Here is a 22,264-nt window from a genome sequence, read left to right as displayed (position 1 = left end):
TTTTCGAGAGTTCACGGTTTTCCCGCTAGATGGGTTTAGCTCGCCAATCTGAACTATTTCCTCTGATCGTGATGTCAGATGACATATGCTAAACGTAACCGAGTCGTATCCTGATTGGCTTATTCATTGTATAGGGGAAACAGCTTTTCATTTTTGAAGGAAACCACTGAGAAAGCTAATGAACGCTTTTCCTCCCAGACTTTCTGTTTTATATCCACTTTTGCTGATAGTTAAATTTACCCAACATATTTTCTGTGGCCTAATTGACAATTGTAATAACTTGTGTTTTTCTGTACAATTAAATTTATTTATAATATTTTTTAATTTCAGGAGTTAAGGTATTCTTTACGTTCTCTATCAAAATATGCTCCTTGGGTTAGAAAAGTTTTTATTGTGACAAATGGACAAATTCCTTACTGGTTAAATTTGGATAATCCAAGAATATCTATCATAACTCATGAGGTAGGAATAGATCACTTGATTTTTTGCCTTTTAGCTGGCTAACTTAAAGACATTCTATGCAAGAGAACTGCATATAGCTTTCATTTCGAATTACTCAATAGCCATGCTTTAAGGCCGACTACTTAAATCTTCGGTTTACTCTGTCTTTCACTGGAAGTAGGCTTACTGCAATACACGTGTGCCATGCAGTCAGCCTACTTCCAGTGAAAGACAGAGTAGTCGGCCTTTAACAGTTAGCTTTTGTGAGTTTCGATTTATTCTAGTCACAAATTAAATATATTATAAATACCTGTTATGTGTGATAAAAAGTAGTTATGTATTGTATAAGTTAATTTTATTTTAGGAAATATTTCCAAATAAGAGTGACCTGCCAAGTTTCAGTTCCCCAGCAATAGAGAGCCATATTCACAGGATTCATGGAGTATCAAATAAATTCATATACCTCAATGATGATGTTTTCTTTGGGAAAAATGTTTGGCCTGAAGATTTTTATACAGAGGTCAAGGGTCACAAGGTTTGAAGGTTTGCATACATACTCTGAAAACATTTTAAATTAAATCAATAATCTTTAGTCTCACAAAATTGATAAAGCAGTAAAGGGATATTGCAACTTATAGAATTAGATTCTTATTTAGAAAATGTTGGTGTATCCATAGTTTAATTTAATTGCAATCATTATTTTCACATTAACTCCTCCAATTTATATATGCTGTAAAATCTCCCTTACCAAAAAATAAGTGGTCTTGTAACTTTTTAAGTTGGTTTTAAGTTGGTATTTGGAACAAATGCCAACTAAATACCAACTAAAAACCTACTTAAAAACCACTTTACACCAACTTAAAACCAACTAAAAGCTTTCTTAATAAAGACCACTTAAAACCAACTTAAAACTTACTTAAAAAGACCTCTTAATAAAGCCACCTTATAACCTACTTAAAAATTATAAGTAATTATCTGACCACTAAAAACCAACTTAAAACCAACTTCAAAAAATGAGTATTTTCCAGCCAACTTAAAAACAACTTATTACCTCTTTAAATAGTTTATTAAAATATGCTGGCAACTTGAACCTACTTAAAACCAACTTAAATGTGAAAACCTACTAAATACCAACTAAAAACCAACTTATTTTTTGGTAAGGGCTAGAAGTCAAAAATGTATAGTTTTCACTATAATTTTTGGGATAACTATGAACTTGTAGATATTATTAAAAACACATTATTAATTGAAAACAATCATAAAATATGCAAATAATGGTGAAAATTTCTCTTGGAGCCTTCAAGTCTTGAAGCAGTGATAGGGAATTAATTAATTAACTTTAAGTTTCAGATCGTTCATCTTAGATTGCTTTTTTACTGAAAATGAAATTTAATGCTAATAAAATATGGAAGGAGATGTACATGTAGGCTTCATTGTTTTTGTTGCAGATACAAAGGTTGTTTCAACAAATTAATTAAAATAACTAAAATATATTTTTTTCACAATGGGTTGTACTGATGTTTTTCCCCACCCTATCATGTCGACAGTCATAAATTTCTTTGTCTTTCTACTGTAGGTGTACTTGTCATGGCCAATACCAGATTGTGCTGAAGGCTGCCCTACATCTTGGATTAAAGATGGTTACTGTGATCATACTTGCAACAATTCCAATTGTGAATGGGATGGGGGTGACTGTACTGGTGATAAAGTAAAATTTTCTTATCCTCAGTTGGCTTTAAATAAACAGCAAGACTCGCAACTCGTCATGGAAAATATAAATAAAAGTAATGAACCATTAAAAATACTAAAATTTACAAAGAATCTGTAATCATAGCTTTAGCCTATTGTGGTGGTACTTAAAATTATTTAAAAAAATATCCTTCACACCCTCCATCCAATTCGTAATTGCTGATTTAACTTTCCCCCACTTAAATGTCTCCTCGTGGTGCCAAAAGATGTTGACAAAGTGGGAGTGTAATACCATAATTATTTTTTTTAATATCGATGTTATTTAACCCTCTTGTTGTTAACCTTTGCTCCCAAAAGAAAAAATGTGACTAAAAGTCTATGCAGCAAACTCTGTTCACAGGTTCTGTGTATATAAATTAAATATGATTTTTTTCTTTACCAATTCTTTTCTTTTTGGTTTATAGTGTATTGTAGCCCCTCTTGTACAAACAGCTGGCTAGGAGATCGCTATTGTGACTATGTAAGATATTTTTTAACCCATATTCAACTTCCCATTTGAAGATAAACTTAAAGGTTTTGCCATTTATACAGGGTGTTTGCAAAAGGTTAAATACAAAAATTTTAAGGAGTTATAGGGGGTGAGTTGAGAAGTATGCCTGTTTTTTCCCCATTTTCCAACGATGAGTTAAAAGAGCGCCAGAGAGCTTCAAAGTGTGGCCTACTAGCCCCTGGAAGCAGTGGCGTAGCTGAGAACTCAGAGCTTCACCGCAAAAATCTCTAAAAAATTAAAAAGGGGGGCCTCATATAGTTAGCGCCCCCCCGGAGCTCGAGGCCCCACGCAACGCGGGCCCTGTGGACCCTGCGGACCATCAGCTACGCCCCTGCCTGGAAGTAGGCTTCAACAAGGGTACCGAAGATTCTCGTGCATGACGCGTCAAACGGACGAATGACTGGCTCCCATTTCGTGTCTTACAGCATGTTTGCTTGTTAATGGGTTGTCGTTGAAAGCCTCTAGCACCTCTTCTTCAAATTAAACATTGCGGGCAACCTGTGGTTGACCTACTTCATTCTTGTTCTTTAAAACGAACAATACGTTTGTAACGAACCAGTCGCAGAGAAGTTAAAGTAAAAAATTAAGTAACGTACCCAGAATGTGCCTGTCTCACGTAATCGCTGATGTTTATTAGTAAAAGTCCGTGCGACGTGGAGACGCCGGTTGGGGTACCTTTCCTGGTACAGACGTTGAGCAGCCAAAGCATTTCCATCCGCTAGTCCATACACTAAATGTATATCCGCCAGTTCTTCCGAAGTGAACTCCATTGTTGTAGTTTAAAAGTGATGAGAATTCCAGGGGCTAGTAGGCCACACTTTGAAGCTCTCTGGTGCTCTTTTAACTCATCGTAGGAAAATGGGGAAAAAACAGGCGTACTTCTCAACTCACCCCCTACAACTCCTTAAAATTTTTTTGCTTAACCTTATGAAACACCCTGTATAGGTGAAACGGCATCAAAGGTTATTTAGCAGTTAATGCAGTTTTCTTACTTTATTGGGTACTGAGATATCGCCCTCAACAGAAACTTTGTTAAATGGGCATGATGATCATTGTTTGTCACCAAGGGGTTCAGTCAGAAACTGCTGTCTCTAAAGGGTTGGGGGTCCATGGGTAAAGCCATACACTTGAATCTACTTACATACACTCCTATGATAAGATAATTTTATCTATGTAAGATTTGTGGTTAAAAATTATTTTCCTAATATGGTAGATATACGTTTTTATGAGTAGCTATTAATGCTGATAAAAGAAAAGTCAAATTATGAAAATGGTATAGGTAAATAATTATATCAGTTATGTGATAGCATATTGAAAGCTAATTAACAAATTAATTTGCTTAATTTAAATCATGTATGTTTACATTTGAGTATAAATAATTTTCAAGACATTTATTTCAGTTATATTAATACTTGTAGGCCTGCAATGTCTTAAGCTGTGCGTATGATGCAGGAGATTGTGGCGTTAGTAACTTTAATAATATACATCAATTACATCTGTCTCCTGAATTGTCATCTTATAAACTGCCTCCAGGTATGTGAAAAATTATTTAAAGCATTGTGGGAATACTATGAATTTAATTTTTTTGTAAAGATTAATTAATTAATGAGTGACAAAATGTTGAAGTGTAGACGTTTGTGACATCATTGGTCATTATCATATATCTTCCTTAAAATTATTGTAAAATTGAAGTTTCCCTTTACCCATGAATATTCAACTCTGTCACTACCGTTTTTTATTCATTAGACTTTTAATTGAAAAAAAATTGACAGGGCCCCCAGAGGTCCTATAATTCCTATAAAATTCTATATTTTCAAAAATGTCCTATAACAGCCTATATTTTTTAGCAAAAGTCCTATAAAATCCTATAATTTTGATATTTTGCCCATTTCAAATCCCACCACTCACAATTGTCAGTTAAATTACTAGATTTAGCTAAAGGACAAATTCCTATACCCAGTCATTCTAGTCTATACTTTTGTTATTGTTAACATGGTAAGCTACTAGGATATTTTTCTGATAAAATGGTTAAATAGTTTCTATTTTTCAAGTGAAAATCAAAGATTTATTTCTCTAAATATAGCCCCAGTAGCAAATGTCTCCTGCCCGACGTCGGCGATTTTCGTAGCCAAAATACAGTCGGGAAACTACTCTTTTGACTGGTACTATGTCCGCCCGAATTACAGTCGGGCAAACTATTTTTACAACAAAGAAATTACTTTCCGACTAACAATGGGTAGGTATTACGACTCAATATTGCAATGATACCCAACTCCATTTCGGATTCATAACCGACCCCGTTTGGGATTAATACCCGACCCTGTTTCGGATATCCACCCAACCCAGTTTTGGATACCCACCCGACCCCATTACGGAGTCATACCCAACACGAACTCTTTGGATTATTAAGATGTCTCTAGACGTATAATTCTGGTATAAACCTATATTATATTAATACATCCAGAATTTAAACAGTGCAGTATAATCAAAATTCAAAATTTTAGTAAGAGATTCCAACAGTAGACCGCTTTCGGCCTTTTTGGGGCTCAGCAGTACTGTGCAGGAACTCTGGCTTAACTCAGAAATCTGCCGATATCAGTAAAACTAATATACATTCAGAGTGCCCTATATGTGAGCAGTCCATTGCAATTTATAGTGAAATTTTTCACCAATTATTGCATGGCGGTCGCTATTCAGCTGACATCTCTTACGCTCAGGCTTCCGTTGAATTCCAACATTAAGATAATTGTATCAAAATTAAATTTTTAAAATTTTTTTAATTATGTTCAGATTTCCAACATTTCGGTAATCAGGCCTGAAAAAGTATACCACCGACAGTTATTTGAACAGTCGGACGACTGTTGGTAATCAGGCCCGAAACAAGTATACCACCGACAGTTATTTGAACAGTCGGCCGACTGTCGGTAATCAGGCCCGAAACAAGTATACCACCGACAGTTATTTGAACAGTCGGCCAATGGTTATTTTTACCGTCTACAAAGAGACCTTTAATGCAACGGTCGGCCGACTGTCGGTAATCAGACCCGAAACAAGTATACCACCGACAGTTATTTGAACAGTCGGCCGACTGTCTGTAATCAGGCCCGAAACAAGTATACCACCGACAGTTATTTGAACAGTCGGCCGACTGTCGGTAATCAGGCCTGAAACAAGTATACCACCGACAGTTATTTGAACAGTCGGCCCACTGTCCGTAATCAGGCCCGAAACAAGTATACCACCGACAGTTATTTGAACAGTCGGCCGACTGTCGGTAATCAGGCCCGAAACAAGTATACCACCGACAGTTATTTGAACAGTCGGCCGACTGTTGGTAATCAGGCCCGAAACAAGTATACCACCGACAGTTATTTGAACAGTCGGCCAATGGTAATATTAACCAACTGTATTTCGGAGCCTATGTGCTACTGGGGAGATTTTGTTTTTAAATGCTTAAAGTTAGTAAATTAAATAGCATATATAGTCCTATAAAATCCTTTAATTTTGTAAAAATAGTCCTATAAAGTCCTATATTTTTAGAAATATAGTCCTATTTTTCCTATAAAAAATTGAAGATTTGAGTGGGGGCCCTGTATTGAGTATAATGTTTTAGTTAAGAAATCTATAAAATAGGGTTTTCACAACCCATAGCAGCCAGCCAGTGTGTTGCCTTTTTAATAGCACTTTCCGAGAAGCTACAAATTGTAGTCCAGTTGAATATTCATGAGTGAAATAAATTCACGCCTTAAGGTCATTTGTTCAGTAAATACTGATTTCTAAAATTTCAGGAGTATCTGTTGCCTTTTGTAACATATCACTGTTTATGGAGGATTTTGGATCCATTAATTCTGGAGTCTTTGAAGATGTTCCCGGAGTTAGAGCAATTGCAATATCACTGAAGTATAGAGTTCTAACTTTTGTTCTTCAATCAAATTTTCCTTCCTTCACAATTACATTACTTATTAAATCGCCTCAAAAAGAGGTTAGTTACTAAGTGTTTCCTAATAAATGTTTCTGTGAAATGACTTTCATTGCTTTTAACACGCAACTGGGTTTTGCAAACATTTATTCATAATGATGGGTGGCAGAAATAGCCAACAATTAGTAAATCTATAATTGGAGCTAGTTACATTAAAAAAGTCATACCACTTGTAGGCAGATGACTTCTTCATTTAAATTTAAATTCATTTAACCATGAAGGAATAGTAAGGAGGGGAAATTATTTGTCTGAACTAGCAAGCAGTGTAATTCCTCTTCCCTGTGGGGGCCATTAAAATAAAGGGGGATCTCGTGATAGACTTTTAACACATGACATGGAAAACTGAACACAGTGTAGCCATCTATCAGACAGGGTTTATTCTGATTATGAAAACAAGAATAATGTGGGAGAGCCAGGAGATAATTAAGACAAGGCTTATGTGTAAATATTAAATAATAGAAAACGTGAAAAGTTAACAAAGTATAAATAATTTATTTCTAGAAATATGTAAATTGTTTTAGCGTCTTAACAAGTGGTTTTTTAATAACAAGAATCTGAAATGGGAAAGGTACCTTTATCTTTCTTTTTCTGTTGGGCTTTAGTTATTTTCTTAACTTTTATTTTACAATAAGTGTGATCCTATCATGAAAGATTCAAACTTACCACTTAATGGCCGAAGTAAACTCTTTACCAATTACTGGGATTAAAAGAGTAAAAACGTCAGATATTTAGGTTTCCACCTTGACAAAAACCAAACATGGACTTCTCAAATTGAAAGTATAATTAGTAAAATCAAATCAAGAATTTCCATGCTTAGGATTGTAAGACAATTCCTCCCATCTCACATTCTGTTGCTTTGGTATAAAAATTATATCTTACCAATCTTTGATTATGGATATATATTATACTGCAATGCATCTTATAACAACTTATCATGACTGCAAGTATTTCAAAACTATGGGAAAGATTATCCTAGGAGTAGACCGAAGAACTTCAACAAAATATGTTCATACACAGCTATCATGGACTTTACTCGATACATGAAGAAAAATTCATATGGTGACTTTTGTCTTCAAAACTATTCATAACTTACACCCGTCTTAATTACGTTAGAAGTTTGTTTACAAATGTTAACCTTATCCATTCGCATAACACCAGAGGATCTCATACAAAATTTATTTATTAAAACCCAAAAAACTACAATCATAGTAAAGGCAAAATATCTTATCGTGGTGCAGTACTTTGGAATGCGATACCTCCGGAACCAAAAAGTAGAAATATCAAAGACTTAAAATTGTTTAAATTGAAGTGTTTAGATTACCTAAAGACTGTTGAAAATTTTTAGACAAATTTTTAAACTTTTCTCTTTCTTCTGTTTTAACTTAAAATTTAGAGGACCAATATGTAAACTAGCGTCTGGCTAATTGTTGATATCCACAATAAATATGCTTTTAATAATTATAATAATAATAATTTCCAACAGTTTTAAATGTATATTAATTCTTTTTAATAGAGGACGCGATCTACCGATCAAGTGTAAAAATGCCTACCATGACCATCCCCCTTTTCTTCAATGGCCCCCTCCCAGCAGCGGTGAGTTGTCACTACGGTGTTTAACGCTGCCTCGAAATTCCCTCCCTACTATTCCTTCATGATCCATTTCCTAGCCATGTAAACAGGCCCTAAAAAGTGTTATATTTTTTACCATGGGTAACAACTGGTTTATTTATCTTGAAATGACTGCAATAGACCTTTTTTTATTTCTTATTAAATTTTACAATTTTTTTGGCAGTTTAAATTCTCAGTAATAGTTGAAACCAAATTAACAGAAAATACTAGTTCTGATTTTGATAAAAATGTAACAACATCCCAAAGTTTGGAAATAATTTCAGTTTCTCCAGATAAAAGGTAAGTTTAATGAATATGTCCTTTAAATTTAATGCTGGTGTTAATATCTGTAATTTTTGTTTAGACATCCTAAACTAATACCAGTTTCCCTTGACTTGAGCATGCATGATTGGAATATTTCAAACATAAACATCACATCCAGGGCTGGTATTAATTTATTGAATCAGAATTTATCTCTATTGGAATTCTATAGGAAATCTGGTAATTTAATTCCTTTGTACTATGACTTATGCTCTCAAGTTTGATTGTAAAAGTTGCTCTCCTTCAAATTTCGAATAAAATGGGAAGGTGATAGGAAGAGAAAAACCCAGAAAACTCAGGTTTAGTTGGGGAAGACGTTTATTTACTAGGTTTACAAAATTTTGTATAGGCATATATTTTTTGAAAGCTTGCTTGTCTGTCTGCCAGATTTTAAAATAAAGCTACGTGGATTTCAAATATCCGTTTTATGCTTGTCTTGAAGCATTAGTCTTAAGGCCCATTCCATAGATGTTTTTAAGTCTAGAAAAATTATGAGAATTGTAAATTAACTAATGAAGATGAATTAAACTGAAATTCCTATTAGTAAAACACATTCCAGAAACATTTTTCTAACACCTTGTAAATTGCTGCTCTCGTTTATTGGTGATTTTTTTTCTAACGGAGTCCAGATGAAGATAAGATTTTGAATTATTTGAACAGAGAAAACAAACTTCAAAAGTAGAATAAATAACGAATTGATGGTAGGGCATGACTGGTTTTACATAACTTGTATTCTAATTCTAGCGACCAACTTAAATAATTTTTCTTTATGTATAGTAATTTAACAAAGTAAAGAGTGTTTCAGAAAAACCAAATAAGCTTGAGATAAAAACCCAGGGTGGAAACAATAATTAATCGCTAAATAATTTAAAAATACATTTAACAAGAATCACATTCTGATTTGAAATTTTAGGAACTTGAGATATTTCTTTTCATATTGTATTTTTTAACAAAAAATCACCTTTTTTACTAATTATCTGGATAATTTTTAATAGGGTTCTTGACTGAGCTTGGATTCAAAACTAGAAAATCTGAATTGCTGAAATCTCATCTACAATCACAAACTGCTAGTAAAAATAATTTTACCATGAAGAAGTTGCATTCTTTGGAAAGTTTACAAAAATCCGACTTATTTGTGGAGAGAGGTTTTTTACCTTGGGAGAAATTTAAGACATTCTTGAATATTGAGAATGTAAGTTGACTTTATATAGCCGTTAAAGTTTGAAACTAAATTTAAAAATACATAAATCCTGTAATTTATGTATAATTCCAGGAACTCAATGCAAGATTAAGGGAGGAAAAATACAAACTAAATAAATACTCAACTCGACGTTTGAAAGACACTTTTGGTGACTCCTTACGCCATGTTAATAAGCTTTATAATGCATTCTTTGGTTATGAACCTCGAAAAGTTCCAGCTCATATTGCCCATTTTATTGATGTTGATATTATGAAAAGATTACATAAAATGTAAGTTTTGTAAATTGTTTCTAATTTTATTATCTTAAGATTTTCATCAGAAGTAAATGAACCCAAGTTATTGGAGATCGCCAAAATTTTAAAAGGCTTTTTCCTAAACGTGGGGAAATAGAAATCCATCAAAATTCCACCCCCTTCAGTTGCCGCCAAAAAATGCACCAGGGAGGTATGGGTATCCACATTCGATATTCACATCACAACCTATATTAGTCACTAGATGGCGATAGTAAGCTATGAAGGTGTGAAATTTGTAAAACTGCGATTAAAGGGCGATCCCGTAAGGAAAATGCACGTAGTAATTAAGATTTAGCGATCTGATAACTTTGGTTTATTTACTTGTTTTCATTTATTATTTTTTTCTCAGATACCCAAAATATTGTTCAATAATTAGGGAATTTAACCATAAATTAAAGAAAGGCTTATTTGGGTTAATTCTGACCCATATGGGACAGAAAAATATATAAATTGACCCTATTTTTGAGTAAGGTTTTAGCATTTCCCTTACCAAAAAATAAGTGGTCTAAGAACTATTTAAGTTGGTTTTAAGTTTGTATTTGAGACAAATACCAACTAAATACCGAGGGGCTGATCACTTCGCGTAATCGGTGTACAGAGCTGTACCTTTGACTGTACTAATGGGATTACGCGTAATCTTTGAAGTCCCTGCCTTTGGCAGTGCTAATCTAAGCGTAATCCGGTGTACAGATTTTCTAAGAGTGGTTAGCCCCTCGCTAAATACCAACTAAAAACCAACTTAAAACCAACTAAAAACTTACTTAAAATGTTACTTAATAAAAACCACTTAAAGCCAACTTAAAACTTACTTAAAATGTTACTTAATAAAGACCACTTAAAAAATAATATGTAATTTTCTGACCACTAAAATCCAACTAAATACCAACTTAAAGAAAAAGGCATTTTCCCACCCACTTAAAACCAACTTAACTAGTTTACTGAAATATGCTGCACCACTTAAAACCAACTAAATATCAACTTAAATGTGAATACCAACTAAAAACCAACTTATTTTTTGGTAAGGAATTCCCCCAGTTATTTCATGGGTTAAAGGAAAGATTAGGAAAAACTTTTGGGAGGGTTTTCTTCCACGTGATGTTATGATATTTTTCAGGAAACAAATTCGAACACCAGTTTGGAGCTCTTAGCTAGATTACGTTAAAAAATTTTGGAGTTCATTTGTTGTTTTGCATTAAATGACACCATAAATGGCTTAATTCTTAATTCTTAATTCGAAGTTCAGTGTTTATTTTGTTTTATTATTAAAAAGTGCCCAAAAATAGTTTCTGTAGCAATACCATTTCAAAAAAAGCCCGAATAAACTATAGTATTAAATAGATATTAAATTTCATTAGAATTATAGTTATAGAAGCAAAGTATATCCATCAATTAGACAGGGAAAAAAAATTAATTTCATAAAAATCAATAAATTACAGAATATTTGTTTATGTAAAAGAAAAAAATTGATTTGATTTTGGTTAAAAAACAAAAAACTGGTAAATAGGTGTTGACCAATTATATATTAGTGGCTATCAGACATTTTGAACAGAAGTGGAATCTTATATATCAAAGAGTAAAAAAGTAAAAATCCAATTAAGAACCAAACATTATGGAATTTCAGTTCGATGTTATACTAAAAGTTTATTCTTTAGTCCTTATACTGGGTTTTGTGGTATGATTGAATGTGATGTATCATGCGATTGTGAACAAATGAAATTTTCTCCAGGGTAGCTATCCTTTCCAACTATCAGTGCCATCTTTTGAAAAATATTGCAAATGTAGAATTACAGCGTTTCAGGTGCAACTTACATGTACGTCACAGATTTTTTTAAGGAATGGTTAGACTTATATGTATAAATACCGAAAGAAAAAGCAAGCAGTTTATTGTATCCAATTCTGGTTATTCGCTTTTCCACCCCAAAATGGAGGGTTATGTTGGGCAGACAACAACTTCAGTATGGCATAGTTGATTTAGAGAACCTTTGCTTATGATTAGTCTTGTCAGTTTCTAACAATAAAATAAATTTTAAAAATAATTTTCACAAATATCACCAAGTTTTGTTCTTAATGTCTTCTACTGGTTTTTAAAATCTTTTAAATGTGCACATAGTACTACTTGTTCAAATATTTGAAATTCCAAAACATTTTTTAGGTTAATTAAATGGAAAAGAAAGCCATAATGGATCATATCTTATAAATAAAAACTGCATCTGTTCATGCCAACTTAAAAAATAATACGCAATTTTCAGACCACTAAATACCAACTTAAAGAAAAAGGCATTTTCCCACCAACTTAAAACCAACTTATTACCAACTTAACTAGTTTACTGAAATATGCTGACCACTTAAAACCAACTTAATATCAACTTAAATGTGAATACCAACTAAAAACCAACTTATTTTTTGGTAATTGCCCAAATTAACAATATTTATCCTTTTAATAAAGGATACTCTTTTTCCCTTGCAACTTTTTGTAAAGGGTATAGATGCATACACAAAAGATGCAGTTTTTATCAATAAGGTATGATTACTACCTGGAATCACAATTGAGTTGTCCTTTAACTGTAGGTTCTATATAGGACAACTGTTCTTGGCAATCTTGACCAATTATTTAATTATTATTTGGCTTTTGAAGGTTTGACGAAGAATTCAAAAGAACTTCATCTAATAAAATACGAAGTCCTGCAGATATGCAATTTGCATTTTCGTACTATTATTTCCTAATGAGTGAAAAAAGAAATATTACAGTCAATGAGATTTTTGATGAATTTGACACTGATTCTTCAGAGTAGGTTTTGATATTTTAATATTTTTGTCTATTTTTATACAACTTTTATTCGAAATCGTTTTTACAGCACTTGGTCTGACCGTGAAATTCGAACTCTTCTTACTAGAATTAATGATTTGCCTTTGATTTTCTCAACTGTTACAGATTTTGAGTCTTTGATAATTAATTGTTCAAAATATGATTCTGATGTCTTTTTTAAAACAAATAACCAAGACAGATACATAGACTCAAGTCTAGTGAGTATTTTATGTTAAGCTTTATAAATTCATAGTATTTGAATTTCTCATTTGCAAATTTTATTCATGATGCCAATTTAAAATGCCGTTAGTGGGAAACAGTTCTATTACAACATAAATATGGATCTTTATAATACCTTTAACTTACTGTGGCTACAGTGCTACCAGAATATTGTGTACTGCTTAACCAGGCCGTGTAGGAGCTTTCCAGTTTCCATGGATAGCATTTTCTTGTTTTTGTCTAATTATAGTCCAAAATATAATCAAAGATCTGTCTATTTATATTTAGGAAGAATGACTATGTTGAGATTATCCCCTAGCATTATGGTCTAATTTTCATACTGTAAATGCTTCAACCACGTTCCAAAAAAAAATCATCATCGCAGTATATCTGAAATTCATTGAATTATAAATATATTCCTGATACAATATAGTAAATGTTTTCTCATGTTTCTTAAAATATCCAAACTCATATTTTTTAATATTTCTAAAAAGATATTGCTATTTTGATTTTAAATTTGCATGACTTGAATATGAAAATTAAATAGTTTTTTTAAAGTAATTATGCAAGATTTTAATTCTAATAGGAATTTTTTAAACATCTGATATTGCATTTTTTCTATCTACAGCCCACAGTAACGAGACATTTAATAAATAATTGTGAACCAATTGCATCTAACTTATTGAAACATTTTGGAGTTGAGAAGAGAAATAAATTTGAAATTCTTGGAGAAGATGAAGTAGCATTCAAGATGCTTCAGTCAAATTTATCATTAGTACTTCCACATCTGGATGCTTTACGTAAAAAACCAAAGTAAGCCATTGAAAAAGAAAATTGACTGGAATACTTTTAAACTGCCCCACAAGTCAGTATGGAGTTGTAGTAACAATTTGAGACTATTCATCCAAGGAAAGCATTTTGAAATTTTTTCTTGCTTGTGGGCAACCATTAAAGCGTTCACATAGCCATAGGGGTGACAGCATTTTAGATAACTGCAGTTTGGCATATAAACCCTAAAGGTGTAATGCCTAGGGACACGGGATATCTGGGTCAGCCAGAGTATAGAATTACTGCAGTATAGAAATAATGCCAACACAAATTAATCGATATTACGTAACTCAATGGAGACTACATGTGGAGTGATTTACAATGGAAAGGGCACATTTATCATCTTTCATATATAATTTTCTTATGGTTTTTAAACGCCATTATCTAGGTCACTATTGCCACCTGTTAGGATTGAAATTAAATGTATTTGTATCATTTTTAATTTGATCTTTTTTCTACTTTTATTTCGTAGGAAATTTGTGTGCTTGAATGACAACATTGGACATGGAGGAGAAAATTCCAAGATGGTAAGAGATTTTTTTAATTTCTGCAAATTGTAATATTTTATGTAGAGTTGTTAGTTGTAAAATTACAGAAAATTTCTGATTTTCATTCCATGATTAGCCTAATATTGTTGGCAAATTTAAATTTTGCGTCATTTTGTAGAACCCAAAGGTAAAACTAACCCTCTAGACTAGTCAAGAATAAAAACCCCTTAAAAAGTAATGTTTCAATTTATTATTCCTATTGGAGGAAATGTTTCTGGAAAATGTAAAACTATAAAAATATTTGAAAACACAAAATTAAAAACAGATCAACAAATGGAAATTATTAGTAATAAATTTAAAAACACTAGTAAAAAGTCGTGCTACTTTATGGCTTAAAAACTTTGGACATATTAAAAATGAAGTTAAAATCAGATATTAAGCAAAGATACTATTTAGAAATTAGCGGTAGTCTTTCTTACAGAGACATTTTATATTTGAGGGTAATTACTACGCTCATCAGCAAGCCCTTACCAAAAAATAAGTTGGCTAAAAACCACTTTGGACAACTTGTATTTCAACTTGGTTTTCAGTTTGTATTTGGGATAAATGCCTACTTAAAAATAACTTAAATCCTCTTTATTAATCAACTTATTTCCAACTAAACCAGAATCAACATTTACATTTAACTACTTAAAAGCAACTTAAATCCTACTAGGGAAACATCTAAAAACCAACTTAAAAATATTATGTAATTACCTGACTACTAAAAACCAACTAATTATAAACTTAGCAAAAGCAGTATTTTCCTACCAACTGAATAACAACTTATTACTCCTTTAATAGTAACTTGGAATATGCTGACAACTTGAGCCTACTCAATATCAACTAATAATGTGTATACAAACTAAATACAAACTGAAATCCAACTTATTTTTTGGTAAGGGAGGGCTAATAAATGAGGAATTCTCGGTCAGCACCAATTGCAAACTTGGTAATGGAACACTCCCTTACCAAAAAATAAGTGGTCTAAGAACTATTTAAGTTGGTTTTAAGTTTGTATTTGAGACAAATACCAACTTAAAACCAACTAAAAACTTACTTAAAATGTTACTGAATAAAAACCACTTAAAGCCAACTTAAAACTTACTTAAAATGTTACTTAATAAAGACCACTTAAAAAATAATATGTAATTTTCTGACCACTAAAATCCAACTAAATATCAACTTAAATGTGAATACCAACTAAAAACCAACTTATTTTTTGGTAAGGTCGTGGAAGGGAGCATTTTAAAGCAAGCTAAAACTAAAAAATAGTATGACATTATTAATCATGGCATCAAATACATTAAAATCTGTATGAATTAAAAATAGACTGAAAGTGGAAGAAAACGAATTGTGATAAGTATGGTAGGGCAAACAACCAAGCAAACATAAAAAATAGTGTTAAAAGGGGGGATGAACTGAATTGTTTGGCAATGCATATAAAATCAGAAAAAAATTACAAATAAATTGGATTTCTACAAAGGTGTTGTCAAGAAGCAGTTTGGTACAAAAGATGTTTTAAAGAAGGAATGGTAAGCCTATTTGGTTGTGGGAAATTAAAAAAGTAAAAATGTTGACGCCAGGGGTAATGTTGTACCAAAAAATATCTTAATTTATATATTTTTTACTTATTGTAAATTTGAAATAACTAGAAGTATATGAGCATTGGTTGACAAGGACCATGGTCTGAAAGATCCCACTTAATTTCAATTTTTATCCATGAAATAGCAGTACTTTTTACTAATGTTTTTAAATTTTACCCAGGAACATAACTTCCAAATTTATTATTATTAATTCAACTCTGTAAATCCTGGAAAGATCAGGGAATTTGAAGAACATCTGTAATAGCACTTGACAATGACAATTAATACCTTCAATTTTTTTAAAGGGTAGTTCCCACCAATATGAAAATTCAATTGTATTTTTTAATCAAATATACAAAACGAAGATCTTAAAGGGGAGCTGAACCACCAGATTTAATATATTGGGCTTTGGGGATCAAAATATTACACAAGCTTATTCTCTTTACTACCTTCCACTTTTTTTTCAGATTCAAGCAGTTTTGAGAGATTTTTATGAGTCATTCTTTCCAATTCCTTCGCCATTTGAGTTGCCACCTGAGTATAGAAATAGATTTCTCTATGTAGATGAGCTTAAAAAGTGGCAGCATCATAAAGAAATTCTAAAGAATCTAACATTTCTCATCATCAGTGCCTTAATTTCAACAAGTGCCATAATTTGTTGCCGATCTATTGTAAGTTTGATCTTTTATGCTGCTAAAAATTAGTTTCTAACCTACTCTACTCAATATCCTATGAAGTTTTTTGCCAAATAACACACAAAAAATATATGAACTCCTACAAGTTGACCATTCCATACAACCCTTACCAAAAATTAAGTGGTCTAGGAACTTGGTTTTAAGTTTGTATTTGGGACAAATACCAACTAAAACCATACATAAAAACAACTTATTACCAACTAAAACCATACTGCCAACTTAATATCCACTTATTACCCCTTTAACTAGTTTATTGAAAAATGCTGACAACTTAAAACCAACTTAATACCAACTAAATACAAACTAAAAGCCAACTTATTTTTTGGTATGGGAATTCTACTATTAGCAATCTCAATATTAGTTATGGGGGAGCAGAGAGTGGGACCATAAGAAACTAGTGGACTTGGACACCACCATGCCATGTTAACTATACTTAAATTTGCGAGGAGTGGCCGAAGATAAATTATTATCTCTAATGACACTTCCAACCTTTAATTATTACTTGTTGTCATAAATATATGGTTTTAGATTTAATCTTTCTATGCAGTATTTTGGTTTGGGGTATGATTAACCTAGCATGATTTATTATTGTTCTAGGATATGGGGTAGTTTTCTGAAATAAAATGTTTTAGTTTTAAATCAAGAAAATAGAAGATTCCATAATGCTACTTGAAATGATTGTCTGGCTGTATCCCAAAATTATTTTGTAAACGAACTATAATGTTGGAGTTTTCGCTTTTTGTTGGCTGCTGAAGAAATAATTATCATTAATACGATTAAAAATCAGCAAATGAGGTGGACTTAAATTTCTGGTTTTCAAATGAGAAGTGTGCAAGCACAATGTTCTCATTCATTAAACCTTACTGGCTAAGTTTCAACCAAATAGATCTTCGAGTGAAAAACTAAATTAAATGGTAGACCAGTTTCATCCTATTTGGGACTCGTCAATGCAGTCCATAGGTGGTTCCTTTTAACTTAACATTGCGTATATACTAATCTCCACCACTCTCCCCCTATTCGGCTTTCCGTTGCTATGCAATTCGTTTTGAAATTTTAATATTTAGGCTTAGTTTCTCTATTCGGTGTTATAGTCGCAAGCCAGATTTCTGGCTATTTAATTTAATTTAGTTTTTCACTCAAAGATCTATTTGGTCTTTTTGTTCGCTCTAAAATCTATCAGTACGAGCTACTAGTAAGTTTTTAAATTTTTTCAAATTTGTTTAGGGTTTAGCTTTATTATCCTTTTTCATAATGGACTAATCTACTTAAGAGAAGGGCCTCTAAAATTTTACCATAGGGATGTATATACCGGAGGGCCGCTACACTCAGTTTCGCCCGGGGCCGCGAGACCTCTAAGCCTGGCTTTATAACTATCTGCCTCCAAGACAAACTTTAAAATAAACTAAATAATATTAAAGTGCTTTAATTTTATTTTTCAGGTTTGTTCAAAGAATTCAGCGTTTTCAAGGACAAGAAGTAGTTTTATATTTGATAATAATTACACTGATGTATAAATGATAATTGTTCAGGTCCGCAAAACTGTTTTAAATTAAAAACTAAAATTTTCCAAAATTTTAAATGATAATTGAGAGTTTAGGAATAGAAACTAAGTATAGTAAATTATTATCAGGCCATTGAGAATATAACTTGTACCAGATATGCAGGTTCATTTACTATGTACCTTGAATTTTTGCTATGTGATTATAAACCAGTGCAGTGGTAGGTTTTGAAATCCTTTTATAGTTCTTCTTTAGAATGTTTCATTATAACTTATTGATTGATTACTTTGGTAAAGGAGGTGGGTTTTATCACAATTAATTAATCTGATATTCTGTAAAAATAATTTTTATCGGCGTATTTTTGTTAATAGATCTGGTTTCATGTAACTATAGAGAATCAAGTTAATTGCCACCGGTCTTGAATATTCTGGTTTTGGTTAGCTTCAGATTCCCTATATGAACTGAAAACTAGTAACATTATTGCATCTATCTACTCTTTCTTCCATGGGTGCCAGATTCATTGACAACTCCAAGAAATTAATTAAAACCTATTAAAAGTTCACTGGTACCAAATGATCCTAATTTCACCAACTTTAGGGTGAACTGCATCTCTAGGCTCAAAACAATCTCACAAATATTGAACTTTGAAGACAATTGTTTTTACCTTCAGTTTATAAAACCGTCAAGTTTGTGGGATTTCAAAAGGGAAAGAGGTTTACGAAAATAAAAATAAAAAAAATTCATTTGTCTAAGGACTTTTGTTTTTAATTCCTTAGTGAAAATTTATCACTGTATCTGAATGGGTTCAATAATAATAATATTCATAATTAGTATCAGGAAGATGTTTACAAAACCCTTACCAAAAAATAAGTGGTCTAAGAACTATTTAAGTTGGTATTTGAGACAAATACCAACTAAAAACCTACTTAAAAACAACTTAACACCAACTAAAAACCAACTAAAAACTTACTTAAAATGTTACTTAATAAAGACCACTTAAAGCCAACTTAAAATGTTACTTAATAAAGACCACTTAAAGCCAACTTAAAACAAACTTAAAAAATATGTAATTTTCTGACCACTAAAAACCAACTAAATACCAACTTAAAGAAAAGGGCATTTTCCCACCAACTTAAAACCAACTTATTACCAACTTAACTAGTTTACTGAAATATGCTGACCATTTAATATCAACTTAAATGTGAATACTAACTAAAAACCAACTTATTTTTTGGTAAGGGAAAGTATTGATATTGCTAACTGCACTTAGAAAATGTATATTTAAAATAAAATGGCAATTGTATTACAAATATTCTTGCTCTCTGGGAATCTCCATTTTAACACAAGTGGAATGTTGGTATTTAACACTTTCTATAATAACACAGGTAGGTAAAAAGTATTAAGGGGTTAATTTTTAATAAAATAAAGAAATTTCGGGAAATTGAAAAGCGCGCGTCCGCTGTGACACCTGGTGAGAAATCGGTGAGACAGAAAAACAACTTAGCACGTTGCTGAAGACGTGAAAGATTTGTTTTGCATGTGCGGCGCGTTCCAGTTATACGAGACCTAAGCCCAATTTGCGCGATTTTAAAAGTTAGGATAGTTCGCAAATCGCTCACCAAGGGCTACGTTCAGCGGGACTCAGCGGACTCAGCGCTGAGGTCAGCGCTGAGCGTTGAGCTTACTGTACGCTTTTTTGAACTTCCGGTTTCTACGTCATGTTGCTCAACGAAGTCAGCGGTCGGAGGAGGATAGTCCTGCTCAGCGCTGAGCTCAACGGTCAGCGGTTTTTTGCTGAACGGGTTTTTTGACTTCCGGTTTTGACGTCACGTTGATCATCGGAGACTCAGCGGAAACATCGGCTGAGCGAGATGGTTTTTCCGTTGCTCATCGGTATCGTGACGTCATTCGAGAAAGTTAAAGGAGGGGTAGCAGACGATATTTTGTTCGTTAAGTCAGCGAACTATAAATCGTACAACAACTTTTAGATTTTTGTGACGTAGCGTTGACTAAAAGAACTCAACGATAACTCAACGGTTTTTCTACGTTGATAGTTGTTGAACGCAGCCAAGTTCATAAACTGCTGGATTTTCGTCTGCTAAATAGGCTGTAAGTAACCAAGCGTCTGCTTAGTCGACGAAAACCCAGCAGAGTTTCTCACATTGGCCGCTACGTGGCTCTATATAAACTGAGAATGCTAATTGCACGAAATAATAAAATTTTACTAGTGGATGTTACGCGACGAAACAAAATGTTTGGACTAAACTAAATGCCAAAATATTTTATGGCATTTTTATTTGGGTACTTTCATAAAGTCGATATATTACACAAGCTTATTCTCTTTACTACCTTCCACTTTTTTTTCAGATTCAAGCAGTTTTGAGAGATTTTTATGAGTCATTCTTTCCAATTCCTTCGCCATTTGAGTTGCCACCTGAGTATAGAAATAGATTTCTCTATGTAGATGAGCTTAAAAAGTGGCAGCATCATAAAGAAATTCTAAAGAATCTAACATTTCTCATCATCAGTGCCTTAATTTCAACAAGTGCCATAATTTGTTGCCGATCTATTGTAAGTTTGATCTTTGTAAGGTTTTTAAGGAATTCGTCATACAATTGATGGACGGAAATATTCCTAACCCTTGCTCATAGATTTTAATTCACCAAGGCGGGGGGAAGATGGCGACAAAATGCGAGTCGTGGCCTTATCGTGGAGTGAATTAAATCTGAGAGACTGGGGTTACATACAGGGAAAAGAAAAAAATAAAAAAGAGGGGGAGATTCGAATTCAGAATGGAAACCCTTTGTCGTTAATCAATCACAAAATCTTTATTTAACACTCAAATTTATAAATAACACTAAAATACAAAAAACAAATGAACAAAATTGCGGGGGGAACTGAGGGGATAATCTTACTTCGCTTCTAGTGATGGTTAGGCCATCTCTACTATGGTTCTTTTAGCTTTTTCCAATATAAGAGGATAATTTAAACACTAAAAATACACTCTTTGACCTTAAATTTGTTAATGAAACTATCTCTTACTATTTTCTATGGGATCAGTTCCGGTATCCCTACTCTCAGGCATCTTGGTTTCAAAGGATGGAGGGGGCAGAAACAAATATACACTTACACTAAATAATAATAAACACTACAATTAAATACTACAATTAAAGATTCTACAATTAAACAATGACAATAATTAACTCAAAATAATAACAACGGCGAGGGCACAACGCGAACGGAAAAAGTAATCTGAACTGTATAAATACAAGAAGCAGAATGAACTCTCAACCTCGAGGGGACCTGTCTTAAATCCTTTTCTCGGACAATAGCGAGGGATTAAGCTTTCTTTTCTAAAACTTTTTCTCTACTTTTCACTGGCTACTTCGTATTTCGACCCTGGGTACTCTACAAGGGGGGGGGGGTTATGATGGAAATTCTACTCATCACTTGGTTTCGGTGTCCTCCGCTACGTTGTCGTCTCTCCGTTTACGGGTTTTCTCGTTCCTCGGTTTACGTAAGATGCCCGACACACGCACTTCACAGAACGGGACGTCTTTGGGGGCTGCTTGTTTACGCGTTTCTTTATTCACACTTTTCTTTAATTCTCTTTATTTACTCGTCTACGGTTTGGCGGCCGAATTGCGGGGTTTCTTCCTATATTCTTTTACTTCACAAGCTGACGGGGGCGTAGGTACTTCGGGTTTCAGTCTGAAATGTCCAGCTAGGCTAGGGAATCGGTCTCGGTCATCTGGCTGTCTTCTCTCGGAATGGCTAGATATTGGGTGATCAACAGGTGATTCGAGGGTGTTGAGGGCATTACGCTTCTCAGACTCATTACTGCTTGGCTTATGTTCTTCCGGCCGGAATGTCCTGGCTGTGGGTCATCTAGGCAATCATGGAGCGTTGTTCCGATCATGTGGTTTGCATTGAGGGTTAATTAATATTTAAGCGCGACTTCATCGCACATTATTTTATATTTATTTCGACATGGTTCTTCTCTTGCCCGAGAAGCAGAGTTC

At 33.0% G+C, this 22,264-nt stretch overlaps 1 protein-coding gene across 1 annotated transcript in view; it reads left to right on the top strand.

The window, feature by feature from the left end:
* Gnptab (N-acetylglucosamine-1-phosphate transferase subunits alpha and beta) overlaps nucleotides 1–18,987 on the top strand; it is a 31,330-nt gene extending 12,343 nt beyond the window's left edge. Inside the window, exons 8-23 of the mRNA XM_090167941.1 lie at nucleotides 331–462; nucleotides 806–976; nucleotides 2,018–2,225; nucleotides 2,595–2,650; nucleotides 4,099–4,213; nucleotides 6,469–6,662; nucleotides 8,452–8,567; nucleotides 8,632–8,768; nucleotides 9,584–9,780; nucleotides 9,862–10,058; nucleotides 12,718–12,870; nucleotides 12,938–13,106; nucleotides 13,736–13,920; nucleotides 14,408–14,462; nucleotides 16,516–16,719; nucleotides 18,183–18,987. Coding sequence (XP_090024067.1) covers nucleotides 331–462; nucleotides 806–976; nucleotides 2,018–2,225; nucleotides 2,595–2,650; nucleotides 4,099–4,213; nucleotides 6,469–6,662; nucleotides 8,452–8,567; nucleotides 8,632–8,768; nucleotides 9,584–9,780; nucleotides 9,862–10,058; nucleotides 12,718–12,870; nucleotides 12,938–13,106; nucleotides 13,736–13,920; nucleotides 14,408–14,462; nucleotides 16,516–16,719; nucleotides 18,183–18,257 — 2,364 coding nt within the window. The 3' untranslated portion in view covers nucleotides 18,258–18,987. The remainder of the gene's footprint in view (nucleotides 1–330; nucleotides 463–805; nucleotides 977–2,017; nucleotides 2,226–2,594; nucleotides 2,651–4,098; nucleotides 4,214–6,468; nucleotides 6,663–8,451; nucleotides 8,568–8,631; nucleotides 8,769–9,583; nucleotides 9,781–9,861; nucleotides 10,059–12,717; nucleotides 12,871–12,937; nucleotides 13,107–13,735; nucleotides 13,921–14,407; nucleotides 14,463–16,515; nucleotides 16,720–18,182) is intronic.
* The last annotated feature ends 3,277 nt before the right edge of the window (nucleotides 18,988–22,264 follow it).

Source organism: Leiobunum rupestre, chromosome 3 (assembly GCF_980474605.1).
Source record: "Leiobunum rupestre chromosome 3, qqLeiRupe1.1.hap1, whole genome shotgun sequence".
NCBI lineage: Eukaryota > Metazoa > Arthropoda > Arachnida > Opiliones > Sclerosomatidae > Leiobunum > Leiobunum rupestre.
Note: the sequence above shows the minus strand (reverse complement) of the source record. Positions and strands in the feature narration are given on the sequence as shown.